The sequence below is a fragment of the Marmota flaviventris genome, chromosome 10 (genome assembly GCF_047511675.1).
Source record: "Marmota flaviventris isolate mMarFla1 chromosome 10, mMarFla1.hap1, whole genome shotgun sequence".
Taxonomy (NCBI): domain Eukaryota; kingdom Metazoa; phylum Chordata; class Mammalia; order Rodentia; family Sciuridae; genus Marmota; species Marmota flaviventris.
Window position 1 is genome coordinate 23,491,080 of NC_092507.1, and position 23,624 is coordinate 23,514,703.

General features: G+C 38.1%; 1 protein-coding gene and 1 non-coding gene across 9 annotated transcripts in view; one reads left to right on the forward strand and one right to left on the reverse strand.

Annotated features, from left to right (window-relative positions):
* Ptp4a2 (protein tyrosine phosphatase 4A2) overlaps positions 1 to 23,624 on the reverse strand; it is a 48,858-nt gene that overhangs the window by 19,234 nt on the left and 6,000 nt on the right. The window contains exons 1-3 of one of the 8 annotated variants that reach the window (XM_071617592.1): positions 23,317 to 23,331; positions 5,358 to 6,059; positions 2,184 to 2,276 (exon numbers count right to left, since the gene is read on the reverse strand). In XM_071617592.1, the coding sequence (XP_071473693.1) occupies positions 2,184 to 2,276; positions 5,358 to 5,453 (189 nt within the window). In that variant the 5' untranslated portion in view covers positions 5,454 to 6,059; positions 23,317 to 23,331. Of the gene's footprint in view, positions 1 to 2,183; positions 2,277 to 5,357; positions 6,060 to 17,627; positions 17,647 to 22,255; positions 22,272 to 22,499; positions 22,524 to 22,652; positions 23,036 to 23,316; positions 23,332 to 23,624 lie in introns of those variants that run through there. The other 7 variants (XM_027937014.3, XM_071617588.1, XM_071617591.1 and 4 more) reach the window with 7 other exon arrangements.
* On the forward strand, positions 14,228 to 14,300 carry Trnag-ccc (transfer RNA glycine (anticodon CCC)). Its single transcript has one exon. It is a non-coding gene; the product is annotated as a tRNA-Gly (tRNA).

Consider the following 23,624-nt stretch of genomic DNA (forward strand, 5'->3'; position numbering starts at 1 on the left):
GGAGAACATACTCAAACTACAGGGAAATGAACTTGCATTTGACTTAATTTCAGAATTTAAATATTTGTTTTTATTTAACAAAAACAAAACCCCACAGAGCTGCATTTTACATGTTTCCACTTACCCTCAGTGATTTCCGATCCATGGACTATAAATTAGAAATGGAAATGCAAGCATATGATCATGCCATACTACTAGAAAAAAGCAGCAGCAGCAGCAGCTGAGGGGATGAGGCACACCTATAATCTCAGTGACTCAGGAGGCTGAGGCAGGAGAATCACAAGTTCAAGGCTAGCCTCAGCAATCTAGCAAGGTCCCAAGCAACATTAGCAAGACCCTGTATAAAAATAAATGACTGGTTCTGGGGTTGTGGCTCAGCAGTAGAGCACTCACCTAGGTTCAATCCTCAGCACCACATAAAAATAGATAAATAAATAAAATAAAAGTATCATGTCTAACTACAACTAAAAAATAAATAAATAAATGGCTGGGCTGGGGTTGTGGCTCAGCGACAAGAGCACTCGCCTAGCACATGCGAGGCCCTGGGTTAGACCCTCAGCACCACATAAAAAATAAACAAAATAAAGGTATTGTGTCCAATTACAACTAAAAAATAAATATTTAAAAATTTAAAATAAATAAATAAATAAATGACTAAAAGATGGGGGTTGGGGATGTAGCTCAATGGGTAAAGCACCCCTGGGTTCAATCCCCAGTACAAATAATAATAATGATGATGATGATGATGTCTGGCTATTTCATTTTTGTTTTTACAAAAATGGAAGTGAGGGGCTGGGGATGTGGCTCAAGCGGTAGCGCGCTCGCCTGGCATGCGTGCGGCCCAGGTTCAATCCTCAGCACCACATACAGCAAAGATGTTGTGTACGCCGAAAACTAAAAAATAAATATTAAAAATTCTCTCACTCTAAAAAAAAAAAAAAAAATGGAAGTGAGGAAGCTTTATGGATCAGACAGGACAGCTTCCTTACTAAAAGAAAACTTATTCTTCGAATTAACTGCCTTTCCAACCACTGACCAATATAATAAATAAAAATTATGGAACTACCTCTCAGTAAAAGGTATAAATATAACCTTGAACTAATATCTTCCTAATTACTTTCTTCCTAATTATTTACAAAATTTCCATTTCTCTTACTACCTTGCCTTCCCACAATCGAATCAAATAGCTCTAACACACCTAACTATAGACTTTATTTCCTAACATGCTCCTAAAAGCCACTCCTGGGATTTCAGACTATTATTTAGGGAAGAAGGTAAAAAAAAAAAATTTAACTAATCTGAGTCTTCCATTTTCTTAAGGAAACAGCATAAATATTACAGAGGAATTTAATTTAAAATAATTTCAACCACTTTGTGCTCAAATTGAACTATTATAAGAAAATTAATCCCACAAATATTTAAAAAAAAAAAATCAATCAATCAATCAACCAAAGTGTCAGAAACTATGCTGATCATTCTGGAACAAGATGACTTCTCCCACTCCTCCTTAACCTCTTCTCCTACCTTTTATCCCCTATAAATTTTCCACAAAATATTAATAATCTGGTACTTGCAAAGTGGCAGATGATATTTCCCTATGTTAGGTAAGAATATCTGATACAAATTATTTCCAGTTACATTCAAATAGGTAACACAGAAATGAAAGCTAAGTACTATATTAATTTCTTAAAGATACAAAATGAAAATTTCCATTTTCTTGAAATAATGTATACCCAATTTTGCTTTTTATTTGTTGAAAATACTCTGCATTTGTAGGCTTTAAGAACACACTGAATAAAACTGCCAATTAACACAAAGAAATTTTATTTTATTTTCAGAGATCGAATAGGTATCGAACAAGGTCATTTAACCACTGAGCAATGTCCCCAGCCCTTTTTATTTTTGAGACAGGGTCTCACTAAGTTTCTTAGGATCTCCCTAAATTGCTTAAATTGGCCTTAAACTTGCCATCTTTCAGCCTCAGCCTCCCAAATCGCTGGGATGACAGGCATGTACCACCACACCCAGCTGATCCAAAGGAATTTTAAAGATTGTTATCAATATTGTATTTACTATTATAAGCTTAAAAAGCAAAATTACTGAACACCAAGTTTTATAAATATCTGTATTTGAAAGGTACAACTTATTTGTCACAAAATAAAACTAAAACACTACACACTCACTAGAACGTAGATTCCTTCTTTTTCAACTGGAGCTTTATCATATGTAGCATCACAAACTCGAACCAAAGTTGTCACTCCATACTTCTTAAGTTCCTTTAAAAAAGAAACAATTATAAGGGAACTTGCTTTTAGAACTAGCACCCAAAGCTTAGAAATGTAGTATTATAAAACAGTAAGACATCTTATTAAAAAAATCATTCTCATTGTAATAACATATAAGGGACACTTAAGAGTTCTCAGTGGAAGGTAAATAAGACATATCTAAGGGTTACCTTAACATAACACAAAACCCTTAAAAGTTCACATCACTTTGTCCTAGAGAGTCTACTTCTGGGAATGTATACAAGGAAATAAGTAAGAACATACACAAAGATACAGGCAACAATAAGTTCATCACAGACTATTTGGAACAGTGAAAAACTGGAAATAATATTAATGGTCCCAAAACAAGAAAATTGGTTAAAGGGGACGAGGCATATTAATGCAGTGAATGCTACGACAGCTACTGAAAATAATACTAAGGGGGCGGGGACAATATTTTAAAATAGCCAGACAAGGTGGCACACCTATAACCCCAGCGGCTCAGGAGGCTGAGGAAGGAGAATTGCAAGTTCAAGGCCAGTCTCAGCAACTTAGCAAGGCCCAAAGCAATTGAGAAAGACCTTCTCTCAAATTAAAAACAGAAAAAGGGATGGGATGTAGCTCAGTAGTAAAGGACACTTTAATTCCCCAGAATCCAAATAAATAAAATATATATCATGATCCTATCAATATGTATATCTACAAATATGCATATGCAGAAAAAAAACATCTAGAAGTCAGGTATTAATAATTAACTTTCGGAGTATGGAGGCACACACTAATAATCCCAGTTCCTCCAGAAGAGGAAGATTTCAAGTTCAAAGCCAGCCTGGTCAACTTAGCAAGACTCCCAATTCAAAAATAAAGCCAGATGCACACATATTTTTCCAGCTACTTAGGAGATTGAGGCAGGAAGATTCCAAGTTCAGAGCTAGTCTTGGCAACTTTGACAGACCCTGTCTTAAAAAAAATAAAGAGGGCTGGGGATGTAGCTCAGTGGTAAAGCACCCCTGAGTTCAATCCCCCTGAAATAGTCTTATTTTCTTTGTATCTTCTGATTGGTTTTTTGCTTGTCTGTAATAAGCATTTATTGTTTTTTTTTTTTTTTAAGAATAAATAAAAGTAACTTTTTGAAATTAAAAGGAAAAAATGGTATTAAAAAAAAAAAAAAACAACAGCCAATACAACTATAGCCAGAAGCCTGCTTCTTTCCTATAAAAAACCTTTGTGTGGTGAATGCCTGAACCAATGACTACCTATCTTCAAGGGACCACCATCTTTTTATAGTTGCAGGATAGTGGCCACTGACACTTTTGGAGTTTACAGCCAAGGAATCCACAGGCTAAAAATAGTATACAGACTTAAAAGTGACTGAACAACCTGAGGACACAAAGACCTTGGAATCAACTTGTATACTGTGTACATGAAGCTAAGAACCTCAAAGAATTATAAGTATAAAATAAGCATCAACAAAAATATTCAAGACTGGGGCTGTAGCTCAGTGGCAGAGCGCTTGCCTAGCATGTGTGAGGCACTGGGTTCAATCTTTAGCACCACAAAAAAATAAAACAACAACAAAAAATAAAGGCATGCTGTCCATCTACAAATACCCAAAAAAAAGGAAAGAAAAGAAAAAAAAATAACAGTAATATCCTATAAAAGTACCCATTGTTGAATTATCTCAAGAGTAAAGTTATTTTTAATTGTTCAAAGTCTGACTTAGGAAAGTTACAAATATTATATTAATGAGTTTTAAAAATCAGTTTTGAAATACAAATAAAATCCCACTAAAATAAACTCTAGCTAGATGCAGTGGCCTAGCCTATAATCCCAGTTACTCAGGAGACTAAGGCAGGAAGATCCCAAATTGAGGCCAGTCTCACAATTTAGCAAGACCCTGTCTCAAAATAAAAATAAAAAGAGCTAGGGAGATGTTTTGCTGTGGTAAGAGTGCACCCCTGGGTTCCATTCACAATATCACAAAAAGCAAAAAACTGAGGGTGGGGGGGTGGACAACCTGTTGATACCTTCAATCGCTGTTATTCATTGAATGGTTGTCAAACACTTGAAATCCCAGAGGCCTGGTACGCAGAGACAGGAAGATCACAAGTTCAAAACCAACCTCAGCAACTTAGAGAGGCCCTAAGCAACTTAGTGAAACCATGTCTCTAAATAAAAATATAAAAAAATTAAAAGGGGCTGGGGACATGCCTCACTGGTTGAGCACCTCTGGTTTCAACCCCTGGTACTGAGAAAAAAAAAGTTTATGATATGATTTTGTGAACAAGTCAAAAAACCTCTTTTGGCCTCTCCTATGCCACCCATGAAATGAGAATCCCTAGGAAATCAACGAGCTAAGTCTACTCCATACATACATCAACAGAAATCACATTTAGACTGAATAACCTAGATATGATTGAAAAATTTCTATTTAAATGTTTACCAAAAGTAAAGCACTACCAATGGCAGAGGGATCAAGGATCTGATATAATCTTCCTCCAAGTTTCTGTACCTTGTATGATGGCTGCTATTACTAAGTAGTTCTGGAGTGACTTTTCATCAAGGGTGGTTAGAACATTTGAGGTATAATGTGGGTTTTAGTATGACAGACCTGGTTAAGTGCCAGTTTTGCTACAAATAATGTGTCATTATTAGGCAAGTTACTAAATGGCTCTGAACCTCAATTTTGATATTTGTTAGAAAGAAATAGTGGTACCTATACCTCAGAGGACTTTTGTATATGTCATCTTAAGCACAAATATGGATTATTGCATAATAAAATAGCTTACTGTTAATGTTGACTACATGCTGTGCTCAATAAATGTTATTTTATTATTGAAAGGATGACAAAAAAAGCTGTATATATACGTCTTTTTTAAGACACAAGAAAAAACTGTACTAGATAATCTCTATGTATTCCCAAATTCTATTAGTATTCTTTCAAAAACCTATTATAACTAATTCAACCTAATTCAGGTCAGTTCTGGTAGGTTAATCTTCCAAAAATTACAAAGATTTTTTGAAAAAACAAGGTCAATCTTTAATATTTTACCTACATATCAATCCAAAAAGTAGACTATGCTACAATCTTACCTCTGTGAACTTGTTGAGAGTTGCATTGGTAGGGTTGTGAGTTATCAGAAAACGCATGTTCTCATAGGAGATCTCCACAGGGGCTGGACGGTTCATTATGGCAAATAAAAAGTGTGAGCGTGCGTGTGTGTGAGTATGATGGGGAAAATTGGGGGGAAAAAAAATCAATAAATCTTGAAATGTTTCACAGCAGAAAACATTAAAAAAGACCACTAAAATGCCTATTATCAATCAGTATTCTCTATTCAACTTGTTTATTCTTTATGAAGCTTTTCTCTTCAAGATAAGCAGAAGTATTTAGAATCCACACCAATCCAAATTCAACTTGGGCCTCAATGTCTGCAGATGGATTCCTTCGGAGTCCAAAAAAATCCAACTACATACAAAACATAAGCAGCCTTTACTACATTTAGGCACTAGTGAGACACATTAAAAGTGTAGGTCGTTTTTCCACTTTTGTTTACTTGATGCTTAATTTACTGGAGTCATTAAAAGAAATATACTTGCAATAAAAAAAAAAAAAAAAAAGTCAACTATTTCTGAGGCCAGTCTCGGTGTCCAGAGTCTTCAAGGCAATGTTAATTATGGCACATAGAACCCCCAAGCTCACTTGTCAGCGAAAACGCTGTGCTGAGCCTGGCAGAAGTCTGCCCTCACGCTCAGAATCGCCATAAATGTGCAACGTATATTCCAACGAAAAACCTAGGGGAGAAAAACATAAGTAAATGAAATAAGGTTGACAGCATAGTAAATATGCCTTAAGTCAAAAATACATTCTTTAACAGCCAAAGACACATAAAATACCACCAATTCTAAATTATTGCCACCTATGAAGAACAAGATTAAGGGTATGCCAAGAGTTTTAAAAATCAAGAGACTTAAAAGTATACCTTTATTATTTTTTTAAAATTGGGTTTTTATTATTTCATGAAGCTTCTATGCCAATAAATTATTTTTAGTCTTTTTTTTTTTTGGGGGGGGGGCATGTACTAGGATTTTAAGCCAGGAGTGCTATACCCTGATTTACATCCCCACCCCTTAATTTTTTAATTTATTTTGACATAGGATCTAAGTTGCCTCAAGACAATTTAGAGCCTCACTAAATTCTTGCAGCTGGACTCCAATTTTCCATCCTCCTTGTCTAAGCCTCCCAAGTCACTGGGATAACAGAAGTATATCACCACACCAGGCTTCAACTCATTTTAAAATAACTATATTTTTTAATTCATTAAAATAATTTTTAAATGATTAGAGGTACTTAAAACTTTTCTCCATGGACTCTTTTTATAAAACCTCACAAAGACACCCTTATTTTTCTGCTTTGATGGTTAGATCTTTAGTATGTATTCATTGGTTAGTGTAAAGTACATCTACAAATAAGTGGAGGATATTTACCAAAATTTCACTTCATAAACTTAATTCTATCAAAAATGTATGCCCTGATCCCTAATTACAATACAAGCTCATAAAGCACTTTCAAAAATTACTTCCTTTTCCTCACAACTGAGTAGCTGTACTCCATTTGAGGAATGAGGAAAGAGGATCAGAGAAGTAAAATGACTTGTCTTAAGATCACACAATGAATTGAGTCCAAATTCAGACCAAAGTCTTCTATTGGCCATGTATTTTTTCCAATTTATCACCCATGCCTAATGACTCAAATAATGTATAAATCCCATCTTCTCATTTCTAGTCCAGTGTACCTTTTTGCGATTTTTCACATCACTGCCTCAAAGTCATCTAAAGGTCAATGCTTCACACAGCATTGTCCACCCTAAATATTATTTCCTACCAAAATAAAAGGCAAGAAAGAGAAGTGGCAGATTTTTAATATTAGTTTAGGCCTACTGCTTTAAGACACAGTAGTCTTTATAGCTGGCTCAGTCAGAGAATGTGGCATAATCAAACTCCTATGGAAACAGAGACAAGGTCTAACTTCTTTCACTTGCCTCTTCCCCAAACCACCAATAAACGCTTATTTAAAAAGTCTCCAAGCGAGGATATAGCTAGATGATAGAGTTCAATCCCTAGCACCACAAAAACTGAAATTTTTAAAATAATATTATTTGTACTGGAGGTGAAGCTCAGTGACAGAAAACTGTCTAGCAAGATTGTGAAGCCCCATTCTGAAAATTAAAGATGTTTAAGGTTCAAAGAGATTAAAATGACAACTAAAACCACAATGATAATTAGTACCAAATCAATGACAAGAACCCAGATCTCCTAACTCCCTAATTATTTTTTCCTTCAATTTTGGAGTTGCCCACATATTTTTCAAGTCACAATCTTTTTCAAGCAAGTGTAACTTTTCTTCAAATATCTCTCTGCATGATCATCTGCAATTGTGACCTTATAAAAAGGGAAGATTATTAAAGCAACTACTCAAAGAACAATGGTTTGCATGCAGTACAGAGCAAAACACATGAAATTCTAACCTGTTTAAATCCCTTTGATTCAACGATGTTATCACAGCTAATGTGTGTCAGCTGAGCAAAGGCACTGAAAGACCAGCATTGTAGTGGCAGCTAGGCTTAAAAGGTTACAGCTCTAGCATTAAATTTTCTACCTAGACTCCAGAATTTGTCTGCTTAGCAAATAGAACAAGCTTTATCCCATTTTATTCCTCCAAACTCAGTTTGGAAGACTACTTCCAAGGATAATGATAATTCATCATTAGATTTTCAATTTTAAAAAAATTTTTTTAGTTATATATGGACACAATATCTTTATTTTGTGTATTTATTTTTTATATGGTGCTGAAGATTAAACTCAGTGCCTCACATGTGCGAGACAAGCGCTCTGCCACTGAGCCACAACCCAGCCCTAGATTTTCAATTTTTTAAAAAATATTTTTTTACTCATAAATGGACACAATACCTTTATTTATTTTTATGTGGTGCTGAGGATCGAACACAGTGCCTCACACTTGCTAGGCAAGCACTCTACCACTGAGCCACAACCCCAACCCTAGATTTTTAGTTCTTAATACTAAGAGCTCCTATGAGGACACAGTTCAGTGGTAGAGCCTGCCTACCACACACCAGGCTCTGGGTTCAATCTCAGACACTGTAAAAATAATAAAATAAAATACATAGAAAGTCCCAAGACAAGAATTTCTGCCAAAAGTAACAGTGAGTTCTACTAATGTTAAAATATTTTTTTTAAATATTTTTTTTTTAGAGAGAGAGAGAATGTTTTAGTTTTCGGCAAACACAACATCTTTGTTTGTATGTGGTGCTGAGGATCGAACCCGGGCCGCACGCATGCCAGGCGCGCAATACTGCTTGAGCCACATCCCCAGCCCCTATCAATGTTAATACATGATAAAGCTGGGAGTGGTGGCTCATGCCTATAATTTCAGTAACTTAGGAGGCTAAAGCAGGAGAATTAAAGTTTGAGATCAGCTTCAGCAACATAGTGAGTTCCTGAAAATTAAAAAAAAAAAGGGGGGGGGGGGGTTGGGATGTGGCTCATGGTTAAGCACCTCTAGGTTCAATTTCCAGTACAAAAATAAAATAGAAATAAAAAGTGAGCAAGAAAGAAATACAAAATAAAAGCAAGTTTCTGTTCCCTCCATCTCCAAGAGTTCAACTAACTATACACCAACAGTAAAAAATTTTTTGCACCTGTTAATTCAGCTAAACTAATGTTAACTCTAGTGACACACATAACAATGCAAAGCAAACAGCCTTTAAAAATAAACAACCTGTCACAGCTGTAAAGTACTCAGAAGTTGCAGAGCCCTGAATTTTACCATCAATTCTGCACCTGCACACAATGCCGGGAAACTTTCTTATAAAAGTTCTGTCTCTGGCATTAATTCTGCTCTACCTAAGTAAAAATTGATTACTGGACTGGGAATGTAGCTCAGTGGTATAGTATGTGCTTAGCACACCCAAGGCAATGGGTTAGATCCCCAGCACCACCTTCCCCATCCCCCTAAAAAAAACTTTTAATTTGCCAGATGATGTTACATGTTATGCTTGACATATAAAGCAGTCAAATTCAAATATGTGCCCAAATATTGTCTCCACCTTTTATCTTTTATAGAGCCTTTTTAATTATTTTTAGTTGTAGATGGATATAATACATTCAACTTTACTGATTTTTATGAGGATGGAACCCAGTGCCTCACATGTGCCTCACTCTACCACTGAGCTACAACCCCAGCCCTAGAGCCTAACTTTCAAAATATGCATGAGACATTTCCATTTCATAGGCAATATTTCAATCTTCAACAAATGAGCATAACTTCAACAAAAGGTTGGTCTGACAGAAATCCTTTCAAATTAAGAAGAAGGAGTGAAGGAAAGGATAAAGAAAAGAATGAGGAAAGGGAGCTGGTATAAGAACAAGCAGAGTCATAACAAGCTGAGATAAGAGATAACTTACAACTTTGAAGAGTATGTTAGAGCTTAATTTCCTAGGGTCAATAGTATACTGTTAATATTTACCTAGATGAAAATCTAAAACCAAATTGCAGGAAACAATACAATATCCACCATTTAATAGCACATTCGTAAAATAGAAAACTACACAGAAGCTAAAAATAAAACAGGTCTATAATGAACTGTTAAGAAAAGTGTTAAAAGACAAAGTGAAAAGACCAAGGTACATGACAGAATGAACAGTATGTTTAGTAATTTTCTTTTGAGTACTGTATATGCTTTCATACCCAAGGACTATTTGAAAGGTTACAAAGATAACAGGGTAACAGTGGTTTCCTGGGGGTAGAGAAAGGGTGGGGAGGGCAGGACTAGAGGTTGGAGGTCAGGAGCATAATTTATCTTAGCATATACTATTTGAACTGTTTTCATTTTTTCCATGTGTGTGTATATATATATATATATTCTTAGAGTTCTAGGATAAAGAATCCTATAACAATTTACAATTCAACTATATTTTTAACAGTGCTATGATCATAGGATTAGAAAGCCTCCAAAGGGCTTAGTCCCTCTGGCCCAGGCAGGTCTGTAACTACACAACTCCGGGCAAGTATTTTCTTCTGTTAAAAACAATAAATAAGCAAAGTTCATGTCCTGCCTACCGACTACAATTCTAAGTTCAAATACAAATACAACAAATTCAAGAAAGGGATTTTATAAAAGCAGCCCCATTTGATTTAACCAAATTTCACTGTACATTCTTTTAAAAATTCTATCAAGCCTCTCCCACCCAGGCTTTCCACACACATACACACATACAAAAAAACTTTTAGCTCCAAATTAAACGATACAATAAATCCTCTACTTTTATGGTCTATGCCAGTATTCACTAAATTAAAACAGCACATTATAACATAATGTGCAAAAAAAAAAAAGTTCTAGATAAGAGGAAATAAAATCTAAAAGCAAAGAGCAAGTAAGCATGTTTGCTATGTTACTTTTCTTACCAGAAATTCTACAGGAAGTCATGCAAATTTGAGTTGGCTTAGTTTCTATAATCAAGCAATGTAAAAGCATAATACAACCTGGGCACCGTGGCCAACACCTGTAATCCCAGCAACCAGGGAGGCTCAGGCAGGAGGACTACAAGTTCAAGGCCAGTTTTAGCAACTTAAAGGGTCCCCTCAGTAACTTAGGGAGAGAGACCCTGTCCCAAAAAAGGACTAGGGATATATAGTTCAGTGGTAAAGTGCACCTGAGTTCAATTCCTTGTACAAAAAAAAAAAAAAAAAAAACTTAAATAGCTGCAATAATGTTTTTCTAAAACAAATTCATTTTATGTCAATAATAATAGTAATAATAATAATAATAAACCCGAGATTGGGGTTGTAGCTCAGTGGTAGAGCACTTGCCTAGTATGTATGAGGCCCTGGGTTTGATCCCCAGCACCACATAAAACTATATAAACAAAATAAAGGTACTGTGTCCATCTACAACTAAAATTATTAATTAAAAAAAACCCCTGCACTTCCCATTAAAATAAGTACAAATAATCTACTCTTTCAATAGTAAAGAATTTATCCCAATGAAAAGCTAGAGGGCTGGCCTACCAGGCGTGAGGCCCTGGGTTCGATACCCAGAACCCCCCCCCCCCAAAAAAAAAATCCCCAAATGAAAAACTAGTATTTCTTTACAAATATCTACTTAAGAATATATTAACTGGGCACAGTGGTGCACACCTATAATCCCAGCAGCTCAGGAGGCTGAGGCAGGAGGATTGCCAAGTTCAAAGCCAAGCTCAGCAATTTAGCAAGGCCCTAAGCAACTCAGTGAGACCCTATCTCTAAATAAAAGAAAAAAGGGCTGGAGATGTGGCTCAGTTGTTAAGTGCCCCTGAGTTCAATTCCCAGTACCAAAATAATGGGTTAATTCATAATTTATAAATTAATTCAAATATTTATTGGACAGATACTATATACCACATACTCTTACAGGGGAAGCAAGCAAGAACAGTAAACAAGCAAAAAGTCTTGGATCTTCTTATTGGGAGGGTGGGTATCACTGTTATGGAGAAAAATGCAAAGTAGGGGAACTGCCAGAGCAAAAGGAATGAAGGATTCCAATTTTAAATATGCCTATCCTATCGAATAAGGTCTTGCTGAAAAGAGTAACATTTTATCATCAAAGACCTGGGGGTGTAAGCCAAACAGATACTAGAAGAGCATTTCAAGCAAAGAGATTAGCTATAGCAAAGATTATGAGGTAGGCACATGCTTCATGCTTGGCTTGTTCTAGAAACAAGGGGGCCAGTGCTACAACAACAGAGAGGACAAAGGAATAAACAGAATCAGAGAAGTAAATGAGCCTTACAGGCACTATAAGAATGACTTTTATTCAGAACTCAGTAAAGGATTTCATTCAAGAATGACAATTTGCCAGGCGTGGCAGAACACGCCTGTAATCCCAATGACTAGGTAGGCTGAAGCAGGAAGATTAAAAATTCAAGGTGAGTCTCAGAAACTTAGTGAGATCCTGTCTCAAAAAAAAAAAAAGAGCTCAGTGGCAAAGCATCCCTGGGTTCAATCCACAGTACAAAAAGAAAGAAAGAAAGAAAGAAAATTAAAAATATATATACACACACACACACACACAAACACACACGTTTTTAAAATATCTAACTGCTATGTAAAGACACATTATAAGGATAGTAAGGATGGAAACAGAGAGATGGAGCCTGTTGCTACAATCCAGGAGAGAGAGATAAAGGTAGCTTGGACTAAAGTAGTAGCAATAAGAGGATGTATTTCAAGATACACTCTTGAGGTAGAATCCAAAAGGATTTGTCCACAAATTAGACATGGAGTTTGTGAGAAAATGTCAGGTAACTCAGTAACTATAAAAGTTCAGAGAAGTTTATCCTAATACTCAGAGACTTGTCAAACATTAGACCATAAAATCTCAACCATCAAAGAAGGAAATTCTTGCTAAGCTCAAGCACATGTCTATAATCCCAGCAATTTGGGAGGCTGAGGCAGGAGGATCTTCAGATCAAAGCTAGTCTCAAGCAACTTAGTGAGACTCCCATCTCAAAATTTAAAAAATAAACAAAAGAGCTGGAAGAATAAGCATCCCTGGGTTCAATCCCTGGTACCAAAAAAAAAAAAGTAAGGAATTTTTTTTAGTAAAGTACTACTCTATCTACTGCATTTTGACCATTTGAGAAAGTATATTAAGACTTGGAAACTAAGGAGAACTCACATTTACTAATTAAGCACTTATCTTCAGATTAATTAGTCTCAACATGAAAATGTTCTCATCTTTCATGACTTACTCCTAACTCATGGGTGCTCTACAAAAACAACTGCCCTGTGTTAACCTTTGTTCATCACCTTCACTGTTCCATTTATCAAAATAAAATGAATATATCTGGCTTCTGAAAACTTAGAAGATTCAAATTAATATTTGTTTCCCTATCCCTACCAATTTCAGTCCTAGGAAGTTGATAAACAGGTATCCATCAAATTTTATACAATTTAGGATTAAGGGGCTGGGATTGTGGCTCAGTGGTAGAGTGCTCGCCTACCATGCATGAGGCACTGGGCTTGATCCTCAGCACCACATAAATGTAAAGATATTGTATCCACCTGAAACTAAAAAAACTAAATATTTTAAATATATATATATAAATATAAAATTTAGGATTGAAAGTATCTGTAAATAAGCTAAAAATAGCATGATGCTTTTTTATTGCTAAAAAAAAAAGTTTCATAGTTACTCCCTTGGTTATTCCCACTTTTCTACTTCCTCACTGATGGAGGGAACTTGAGAATCAAGTTCCAGTACAGAAATCAATAATCAGTTCCATAAAAAGAAATTTGACCTTGATGGCAGAAAAATATCTTTCAACATTCAGTATCAGCAGAAGATACAGGTCCTGCCACTCAGAAAGGAAAGAAAAGCAATTAACCAACAATCACACCTGCTTCTGAAAACAGTGACAGTTATTTACTGAAGTCCTATGGGGCCCTGTTCCCACCCAAATGAAAAGGGAGTGGTTTTCAAATTTGTATGTACCCTGATGATTAGCAGTTGTCCTTTTCAAGTTATTTCTACCTCAACAAATAACTATAAAAATTATATTAAATGACTTGAAAATATTTACTTTTCAATTTTGTACCTCATTTTTCCTCTAAGATTAGCAATTCTCCAGATGAACCTCTTGTCCAAAAATGTCATTTTTACTTCCATAAATAAAATTTAAATGGCTAACTGGCACTATTGTCAATTTTCAGGTTTTCTAAAACTTTTTTTTTTTTTAATTATACTGTTTGGGGCTGGGGCTCAGCAGTAGCGCACTTGCCTGGCATGTGTGAGGCACTGGGTTCAATTCTCAGCACCACATATAAATAAAGGTCTATCAACTACTAAAAAAAAAATTTTTTTAAATAAATAAAATTATACCGGTTAAAAATATTAAAAATGGCTGGGAATATAGCTCAGTTGGTAGAGTGCTTGCCTCCCATGCACAAGGCCCTGGGTTCAATCCCCAGTACTACTACCAAAAACAAAAACTAAAAAACTAAAAACCCTAACATCTGGGGCTGGGGTTGTAGCTCAGTGGCAGAGCACTCGCCTAGCACATGTGAGGCACTGGGTGCACACATGCAAATAAAATAAAGGTATTATGTCCATCTACAACTAAAAATATGTTTTAAAAAACCATAACATCATAATCCTAATATTAGGCATTAATCTAACTTTTCAATTACTGTCTTAATATTGCATTAAATAGATTCTATTCACCCATACTTTCATTTCTAGGCAAAGATATCAAGGCTCTCTTTTCTATGGGCTTTATGTTTAAAACAACTTTAATGAGCATTTTAAGGCTCCCAAGCCTTTTTATTATAAAGATAAGGACATTCTTTTTTTAAGCAAATGCAGTAACCTTCTTGTACCAATAAGAACTACCTCCAATTAAGTTGCTTTTCCATAAAACTAAACTCCAACATTTGTTTTCCCTCTTCCTTCCATCCTTCTATGTTTAATCACAAAAGGCTTAGCAATTCTCCTGAAGAACATTTTAAGTCTTAATCATTTTCATGGTTTCCACATCTCTCTACATACATTAAACTAAGAACTACTCACTGAACTGATTTCATTACTAAATAAATATATTTAAAATTTGTAACCTCAATTGTAATAAAGCAAATTCAGTAATAAAAATCCAAAAGGACACCTGGATTCAGCCTGTCAACACCACTGTGAAATGTTTTCTGGGCTATATCAGGACAGTTAGAATGACTGTAACAGCTGCAAGTTCCCCGAGATTGCAAAATAGATACTTGGGAAAGGTTATTTAAATTACCTTTCAAAATAACCTAGAGCACAGAAGCAGCATGCAAAGCAAAAACTTCCATAATATTGTTAGCATTATTTTAAATATACCATGCTCCAGAATTTAGCAGTTTATGGATTAGCTTAACACTCTCATTTCCCATTTTGTCCAATGTACTGACACAATACATTTTGTCCAGGGGAGACAGAAACTCTCATGTACAGGATATAGCATAGAACATTCCAACATACATCTTGTCAGCATAAATTCTTCTGTTTGAGCCCCAGTTTTTCTGCTTATTAGAGCATTTTGGTCTAAATTTCCCCTAAAACCGGGTAAATTGCACTTCACTTCCTCTCTTAAGCTTGCTTGATTCACATTATACTTCACAGCTATCTCTCTGTGTATGCTGTTGGTGGTCTTTTAAGTATGCTTTCCATTCACTGACTGTAGATAATGACACAAATTTTATTTTCACATAACACAGTTAACTAACATTCACAACCTCTAAAAACCACACAAAGAAAGTAAATGTTGCAATTATATATAAATTTCAGTAAAGTAAAAATGGTGAAATATTTCCATCATGTCAGGTCAAGAGGCTACTATTATTCTCTCACTAGCTTAGTTCAACATGGATTCATGCTGAACTTACTTTTCTTTCCAATTAAATAATGCAAAATTCAATCTGTCTTGTCCTCTTTTCTCCAAATACTATTAACCACCACCTTGGAACGATACAAAAATGCAGAAAAAAAATACTTTTTAAAATTTTTATTTTGGGTACTAGAGACTGAACCCAGGGGCACACTCTACTACTGAGCCAACCCTTTTCATTTATTTTGAGACAGGCTCTCACTAAGCTGTCCAGGCTGGCCTTGAACTTGGAATCCTTCTGCTTCAGCCTTGGGAACAGTAGCTGGAATTAAAGGCTGTGCCACCAAACCCAGGAGCAGATCCAACCTTTGAATAGGCATTTGCAATTCTATGTACATACCATACAAACACTACCCAGGATTAAACTCCTAGAAGAGTCAATGTGGGTGAAAAATATTTGATGGGATTTAAGTTCTCATATTAATGCTACATACTTTGAAAAGAGAAAGCAAGCATAAAAAGAATGAAATAGGATTAAGTCTTCTGAGAAAAAGGCAAAACTTTTCTTACAGAACTGGTAGGAACAGTGAAAGACCATGATATAGTATGACTTGAGAAAGGAGTAAGGCATTTGGTTAGATAATTCTGGAGAGTCCTTAACCATGCAAAGAATTTCATCTCAATTCAAATGCACTAAAAGCTCTTAAAAATTTTAAAGCAGAATAGCAGTCAAGAAAAAAAGAGGAAATATTGCTGTAATAGTATTGATTCTTCTGATTTGAGAAGGCCCATAATTAACCAAAAAGCATAACAAAACATTCTCAACTTAATAAATCCTGATAGTTGAATTATTTTTTCTAGAGAACACATAAATAAGTTTAACTAAATCTTACTGGTTGAGGAACTCTCCTTAGAAAAACAAAGGTGAACTTATATTTTCCATGCTTTTCACCCAGAAAAATCCAAATCTGCATAATTTCAACTAATAACCAAAAGGAAGCTTGTTTGTGACCACACATCTGGAATGAAGAATGTCACTATATTGTTTCTCTATCACATCCTTCTCAATTTGCTGACAAATCCTACTGATGACTCATATCCTTCTGTACAAACCAGGCACTCTTTTCCCTCACCATAGGCTTTTCACAAGTAATGGAATGTAAAAAAATGTTATCAATTTTCTTTGCTACTAACAAATATCAAATATGTATACATACCAAATTTACAAATACAGTGGTAGTTCAACCTGGCAAATGTTTCTAGTAAACAGTGGGAAAAGAAGATGCTCAAATCTTACTTTTCGAGAACAATGAAGAAAGCAGACCTGATTGTGAGTTTGAATTCATGTCAAATGATACATTAACTAAGAGCCAACATTTCTGACCACTGCAGAAATAAAAATATAAAGTAATTTTTGTGATCTGGTAAAACAAATATATCATGTGTGCATTTTATGCCAAAAGAATTAACATTTTCTGAGAAGAATGAAATTTCAACCCAAAAATACTATGAAAGGAATTAAATACACCACTTCTCTAAAGGTAAAGACTGTTCTAATGCTCAAAATATTTTTTCAAACCAGGCTCAACTAGCAAAGAATCACAGAAAATCCTCATCTTGAAATTCTTTACAGTTTAAAAAGCCAACACAGTACAATATAAATTTATATTCAAATAATGAAATTTAGTTCTCAGGCCACTTAAATAGGAGTTGATGCTGTTAACAGAACCTATCAATGAGAAAACTGGTACATATAAACAAAAAATACATGTATTCAAGTTGAATAAAAATATAGGCAACTAGACACAGTGGTGCGCATCTATAATCCCGGTGACTCAAGAGGATGAGGCAGGAGGATTCCAGGTTCCAGGTCAGCCTCTGCAATTTAGTGAGACTCTATCTCAAAATAAAAATTACAAAAAGAATTGGGGCCAGGTAGTCCGCACACACCTGTTATCCCAGCGGCTCCCAGTGGCTCGAGAAGCTGAGGCAGGAGAAACACAAGTTCAAAGCCAGCCTCAGCAACTTAGCAAGGCTCTAAACAACTCAGTGAGACCCCTCTGTGTCTCTAAATAAAATACAAAAAAGGACTCAGTGGTTAAGCATCTCTGGGTTCAATCCCTGGTATCAAAAGAAAAAAGGACTGGGGATATAGCTCAGAGGTAAGCCTCTAGGTTCAATCCCTATCCCTCCTCATTATGCATGAGAGTGCGCGCCCGCGTGCACACACACCGTGCATGTGTGCTGTGTGTGTATTATCTGTCAATTACAGTGCAGGGAAAACTAACTTAGGACATACAGAAGGCTTATTTTCTCACCTGCATCCTGATAACTTCACCATGGGGACCTGTGGAAAGTAGACAGAGCCTAGAGTATTGTGTACAGTTTCTTTCATGAAAGTGTTAGGGTGATGACATTTTCTGGTTCAGCCTAGAGTTCTATAACTCCAAGAAACAAAAGATTTACATATAACATCCACTTCAGCTCTACACCAAGCAATCCTATAAGGCATCAAGTCCCAAGAGAGTAACTAGGAAGTCAAATGAACTAGAGAATGTGTTTCAATGGATAAAACAAATAATTGGAGGAAGCTACCAAACACTTCTATACATAATAGTTCTGAGGCTGAAAATGAAGAAAAGACTCTAGTATTCCAGATTAACATATTCAAGTCACCATTTCTCAAAGCAATTATAATAGGTGGCATCCATGGTTCTCTACAGCAATTTAAATACTTTAAGCTTCAAGAGGAAAAAAAATATTTTTACCCACTATCATCTACTTACAAATACACTTTAATCTAGATTTTAAAACTTGGGATTCAGCAATCTATAAACCAATTTCCTGGGGCTGGGGATGTGGCTCAAGCGGTAGCGCGCTCGCCTGGCATGCATGCGGCCCGGGTTCGATCCTCAGCACCACATACAAAACAAAGATGTTGTGTCCGCCGAAAACTAAAAAATAAATATTAAACCAATTTCCTTAATTATGTGAAGCTGAAAGAATACCCCTTACTCACAAAATTACTGAGTTTTAAATAAGATGCGATCTGCTATTAAAAAAAGATTCTCACAAAGAGAATGTTGAAACCTAAAGCCCTAAACTTTAATGTTGGAATTTACAAGTATCCCAAGGCCACTAGATATCCACCACTACCCTGTTCATTAAACATAACTTAAACTACACCATTTTAAAACTATGGACTCTGATTTCCAGTTATTCAAAATTTTTAAACATCCCAATCCTATTCAACAAGTTCTATAACCTGAAGGGAAAACAAACAAATAAACAAAAAGAAAAACCCTTAGGTTTTACTTTAACAAGTTTCACTCCTCCAAGAGCAACAGCTGAAAACTTATGTACTGTTCCTCTAAATCTTATTTGTGAATGTTTTTTCTAGAGTGTTCATTGATTACCAACTCACATTCCAACAAAAAGGAACAAGTACAAACTCTGCGAACTAAATCCCTACTGAATTTCAACTTTCTGTCTCAAAATTATAAAGTGGCCTATAATTACTACATAAGGAAATACTACCTTTAAAGGAAAAATGAAAAAAAAGTTCAAGAAAGGAGCTCAGGGATATTGTTCAGTGGTAGAACATGACTATCTTGTTTACAACTTTTTTCAAGTAAATTGTGTGTGTGTGTGTGTGTGTGTGTGTACATACATACACTACAGAGGACTTTCTGACTTTCTAAATATGTTATAAGCAAAAGCATTCAAACATACTCTTCCCTACTGCCATCAAAGTTCAGTGATTTTGTAAACCATTTCTGCCTATAAACTTGGTTCATTCATATTAAATATTACTTGACTGAATCACAGAAGGAGTGGTCTGACTCCCTGTTCTGAGTCAGAAAATACCAGGTTCAGCAGTTCTAAACTATTTTTCATTTGTAAAGGTGTTCTAAAACGCCAGCTTTTTCTAGCTCTAAATGTGACAGTTAAATTTTTGCCTTCATAAAGTCTTAGTGGTAATATTTAACATCTGTAATTTAATTTATAACAAAGTGCTTTCACATGAATTTTCTCACAAGATCTTAACAATCTCCTAATTTAAGTACTACACACATCTCAACAGAGAAACAAAGTGGCAACTTCCAGTTGACTGTTAGCCCCAATACACTCCTCCCCTACCCCTACCCCTCCCCCGCAAAAAAAAAAAAAAAACATAAAAGGCTGCTGCATTCTTTAATCACACTTCTCTCTCCCAGACATATCCCAGGTGCCTCATAAAAACTGTCTCAAAGCACACACCCTGGGGCCCCAAGAGTTTCAAGGCAAATCTGCCTCCCACATAAAAGCCTAGTTTAGGTCCCTAAGAGCCTGAAGTCAGCATCTCCCAAAACCACTGCTGTGCCTCCAGCTATTCAGCCTTCTCCATTAACTTCTATAGATCTCATCTGTACAAGCTGCTAGGTCACTATGTGGATAAGAAATCTCAAAGTGAGACCATCTATTGAGAGGGAAGTATGGTACAGAGAAATATCAGGACTTTTGAATCAAAAATACCTCAATTTTTAATCCAGCTTCCATATGTATTATGTGTGTGACCTGGGACAAATTACTCAACCTTTTGATCCTCTGTTTCTCTTTATCTCATCACTATAAATCCATGGGACCTCATCACCAAATTCCTAGTGCTTGGCAAACAGAAGCAACTAAAAATATGTCAAATCAATTCAAATGAAGGTTAACTAACTCCTTTATTGTGGTTGTGAGAATTAAATCAGAGCACATAAAAAACACCTGTAGCATAGTAGGCACTTAATATTAATTAATCCCTGAACAGTGACAATACTATTTCTGAAAGCAGAGAATACTAGTGACTGAGAAAAAGAACACAATAATGAAATTTATACCTAATTATATACCAGTGGTTTTGCTTCTAATTCTGTCTATTGTCAAAAGAACAACTTTACTCTTTGCTTGTCATACTGAAAGACTCCCAAATTCAAAAAATAACATTATCTTCTAAGATTGTATTAAGATATGAAATCCCTATCAAGGCACTCTTCATTAGGAATCCTTATATTTGGGGCTGGCATTGTGGCTCAGCAGTGGAGTACTTGCCTGGCACGTGCAGAGGCCTGGGTTCAATCCTCAGCACCACATATAAATAAATGAAATGGGGGTACTGTGTCTAACTACAACTAAAAAATAAATATATATTTTAAAAAATAATCCCTAAATTTGCCTGTTGTGGTAGTAGTACATCCTGAAAACCCAGTCCTCAGAAGGCTGAGGCAGGAAGATCTCAAGTTCAAAGTCAGCCTCAGCAACTTAGTAAGACCATAAATCAAAATTTAAAAAAAAAAAAAAAATTTAAAAGGACGGGGTAAAGCACCCATGGATTCAATCCCCACAAGGTGCGGGGGGGGTCCCTATTTCTACAACACCAGATTGGGAGGAAGTCCACCACAATCATCAGTTTATTCAATATGCAACTTCAAAACTCAAGACAGGCACACTCGCCACCTGTAATCCTAGCAGCTCAGGATGCTGAGACAGAAGCTCAAAGCCAGCACCGGCAAAAGCGAGGCCCTAGGCAACTCAGTAAGACCCTATCTCTCAAAAAAATACAAAATAGGACTGGGGATGTGGCTCAGTGGTTGAGTGCCCCTGAGTTCAATGCCAGGTACCCCCAACCCCAAAAAATAAAGTCAAGATCAGAATCTTGGCAAACAACTTAGCATCTTCACCAATCCAGTGGTATGTCAGCAAGTGACTCTGAAACCTGATAATATGTCCTTCTGTGTCCTTCCTTTCCTTGTGCACACTTTACAAGGCATAACTTCATTCACTTCCTGCCGGAAATTACTCTGTAATACATATAACATGGCAACAAGTAAGTGCCAAGTACTAATCCAGTAGTGGTTGAGGGCTGGTGACTCCAAACTGACAAGCATTTTGCTGAATGTTTACAGGGATTCTAGAACTAGTCACTTTAAGTACCTTGACAACTTCCAGGAAACAATAAATTAACCTATGTTTCTTCTTCATCAATGTTATACTATTGTCATTTCTTAGGAACTTTTCTCCAGAAGAACAGGAGTTACAACACGAAAGATACTGTTTCAATTTACCTACCAATAAAATTCCTTTCACCTAAAAAAATTAGCAAACTTTACAAAAAAAAAAAGTTTATGCTTCTGAATACAGGCAAGAGTGCAGGCTTTAGGGCAAGAGTCAAGTTTGTGTTGGTTACGTCTTACGTCTGAGCCCCCAGACTAAGACCGGATGGCAACCACATCCTTGAAAATCCAGAAATGTGTGTCAATATCACTAAACATGGACAAAAAAAATTATAGAAAGAAAATAAAAGGCCACATTCTTTCTAAGAAGAAAGAAAGAAAAAAAACATAGTGTCACTGGGAGAAGCCTCCAACCTTGTCCTCTTTACTTGAACGCAAAGACCCAGGAACAAGAAGCTCCTGGAGAGAACTCCCTTACCCAAGACACCAGGGTTCACTACCACCTCACACAAAGACCAAGGGGAAGGGCGTCCGGGATGCCTGCTCACACGGTGGACAAATGCAGGCATACCCTTACACACTCCCCCATCTGCTACTCACCTTCTCCCCTACGCCGCCTCTGCCCTCAGTCTCCCCCGTGGTGCCCACACGCTCCCCTCGCTCCCTCACAGCCTCCCTACGCTCTCCCCCACGCTCACTCGCCCGGTACTTTCTCCCCCCACCCACTCTCTCTTCCCGGCGCTCCCACAAGGACACTCACACTCTCGCCCTACACACGCGCTCCCCCCCGCGCGCACACACGCCCCACATTCTTCCACACACACGATCCCGCTCGCTCACCCACCCTCGCGCTCCACGCTGCCGGCCGCGCTCCCCGCCCCCGGGCCGGCCCTCCTTCCGGGGACGTGTCTCGGGCCTGCACTAATGGCAGCAGCGCCTCCCGCCCTCCCCTTCCCCGAGGCCCCGACGCGGGGCCGCCCGGGAGGGGCGCACTCACGCTGGCGAGCTGGGAACTGGGCATTGAAGTCCGGCGGCAGCGGGAGCGAGGAGGCGCCTCTCTCCTCAGTCACCTCGGCGGCGGCGGCGGCGGCGGTAGCGGTGGCGGCGGCGGCGACGACTCCCCCCCAGCCTCGGCGCGCGACACCCGGCCCGGCCCGGCGGCGGCGGCGGCGCGTGTCCACGAGTCCGTCTTGCTGCTGCTGCTGCGGCCGCCGCTGCGTCTCCTGCTGCCGCCGCTGCCGCCGCTGCCCTGTGGTGTTGCCTCGCGCCGTGCCCGACCGCCGCTGCCGCTCTAGCCGCTCCCGGACGGACGACGGTTACAGCACGGCCGATCGCGCCGCCGCCACCACCGCTGCGCGCGCAGCCGGAACCAGCTCCCGCCGCCGCCCCTCAGGGGGCGCTGCGGGGCGCGGCGCGCGCGGCCGCCGGCCCGCCCTCCGAGCCACTGACTGGCTGGCGGCTGGCTCGCAGGCAGTTGGGCCCGCCCTCCTGCCCCGCGGGGCGCTGACCCACTGCCCTCAGCGCCTCCCCCGCTCCTCCTCCTCGTGGTTCGTTCCGCTCCGCACTCCTGGCGACGGAAGGCGCGTCCATGTGACCGGGGAGGGGGGGGCAAGCGTGACCCAGAGAGTCGCCCGTCCAGGCTGCGGCCCGCCCATCCGCACCTGGGCTGGGTCAAGGACCCAGGACTGCCGGGTGACCCCAAGGTCGTAGGCTGATTCCCGCTCCCGGGCCGCGCATCCCGGAGCCAGATGTTGATGGGACGGGGCGGCAACCGAGCCTTGTGCTCGGGGATTTCCAACTCAGAAGTGAGAACCGGGGCAGCTGAGTTCTTGGCTGCCCTTCCTGGAGGCCTCAAATGGCGTGCGCATCTTCTCGAAGGATAGTTCTGCGCTGTTCCCCAACCCCCACCTTCTCCAGCAAGACCCATAAGCACAGAAGTAAGAACTCTCCTTGACCAAAATTCAGATTA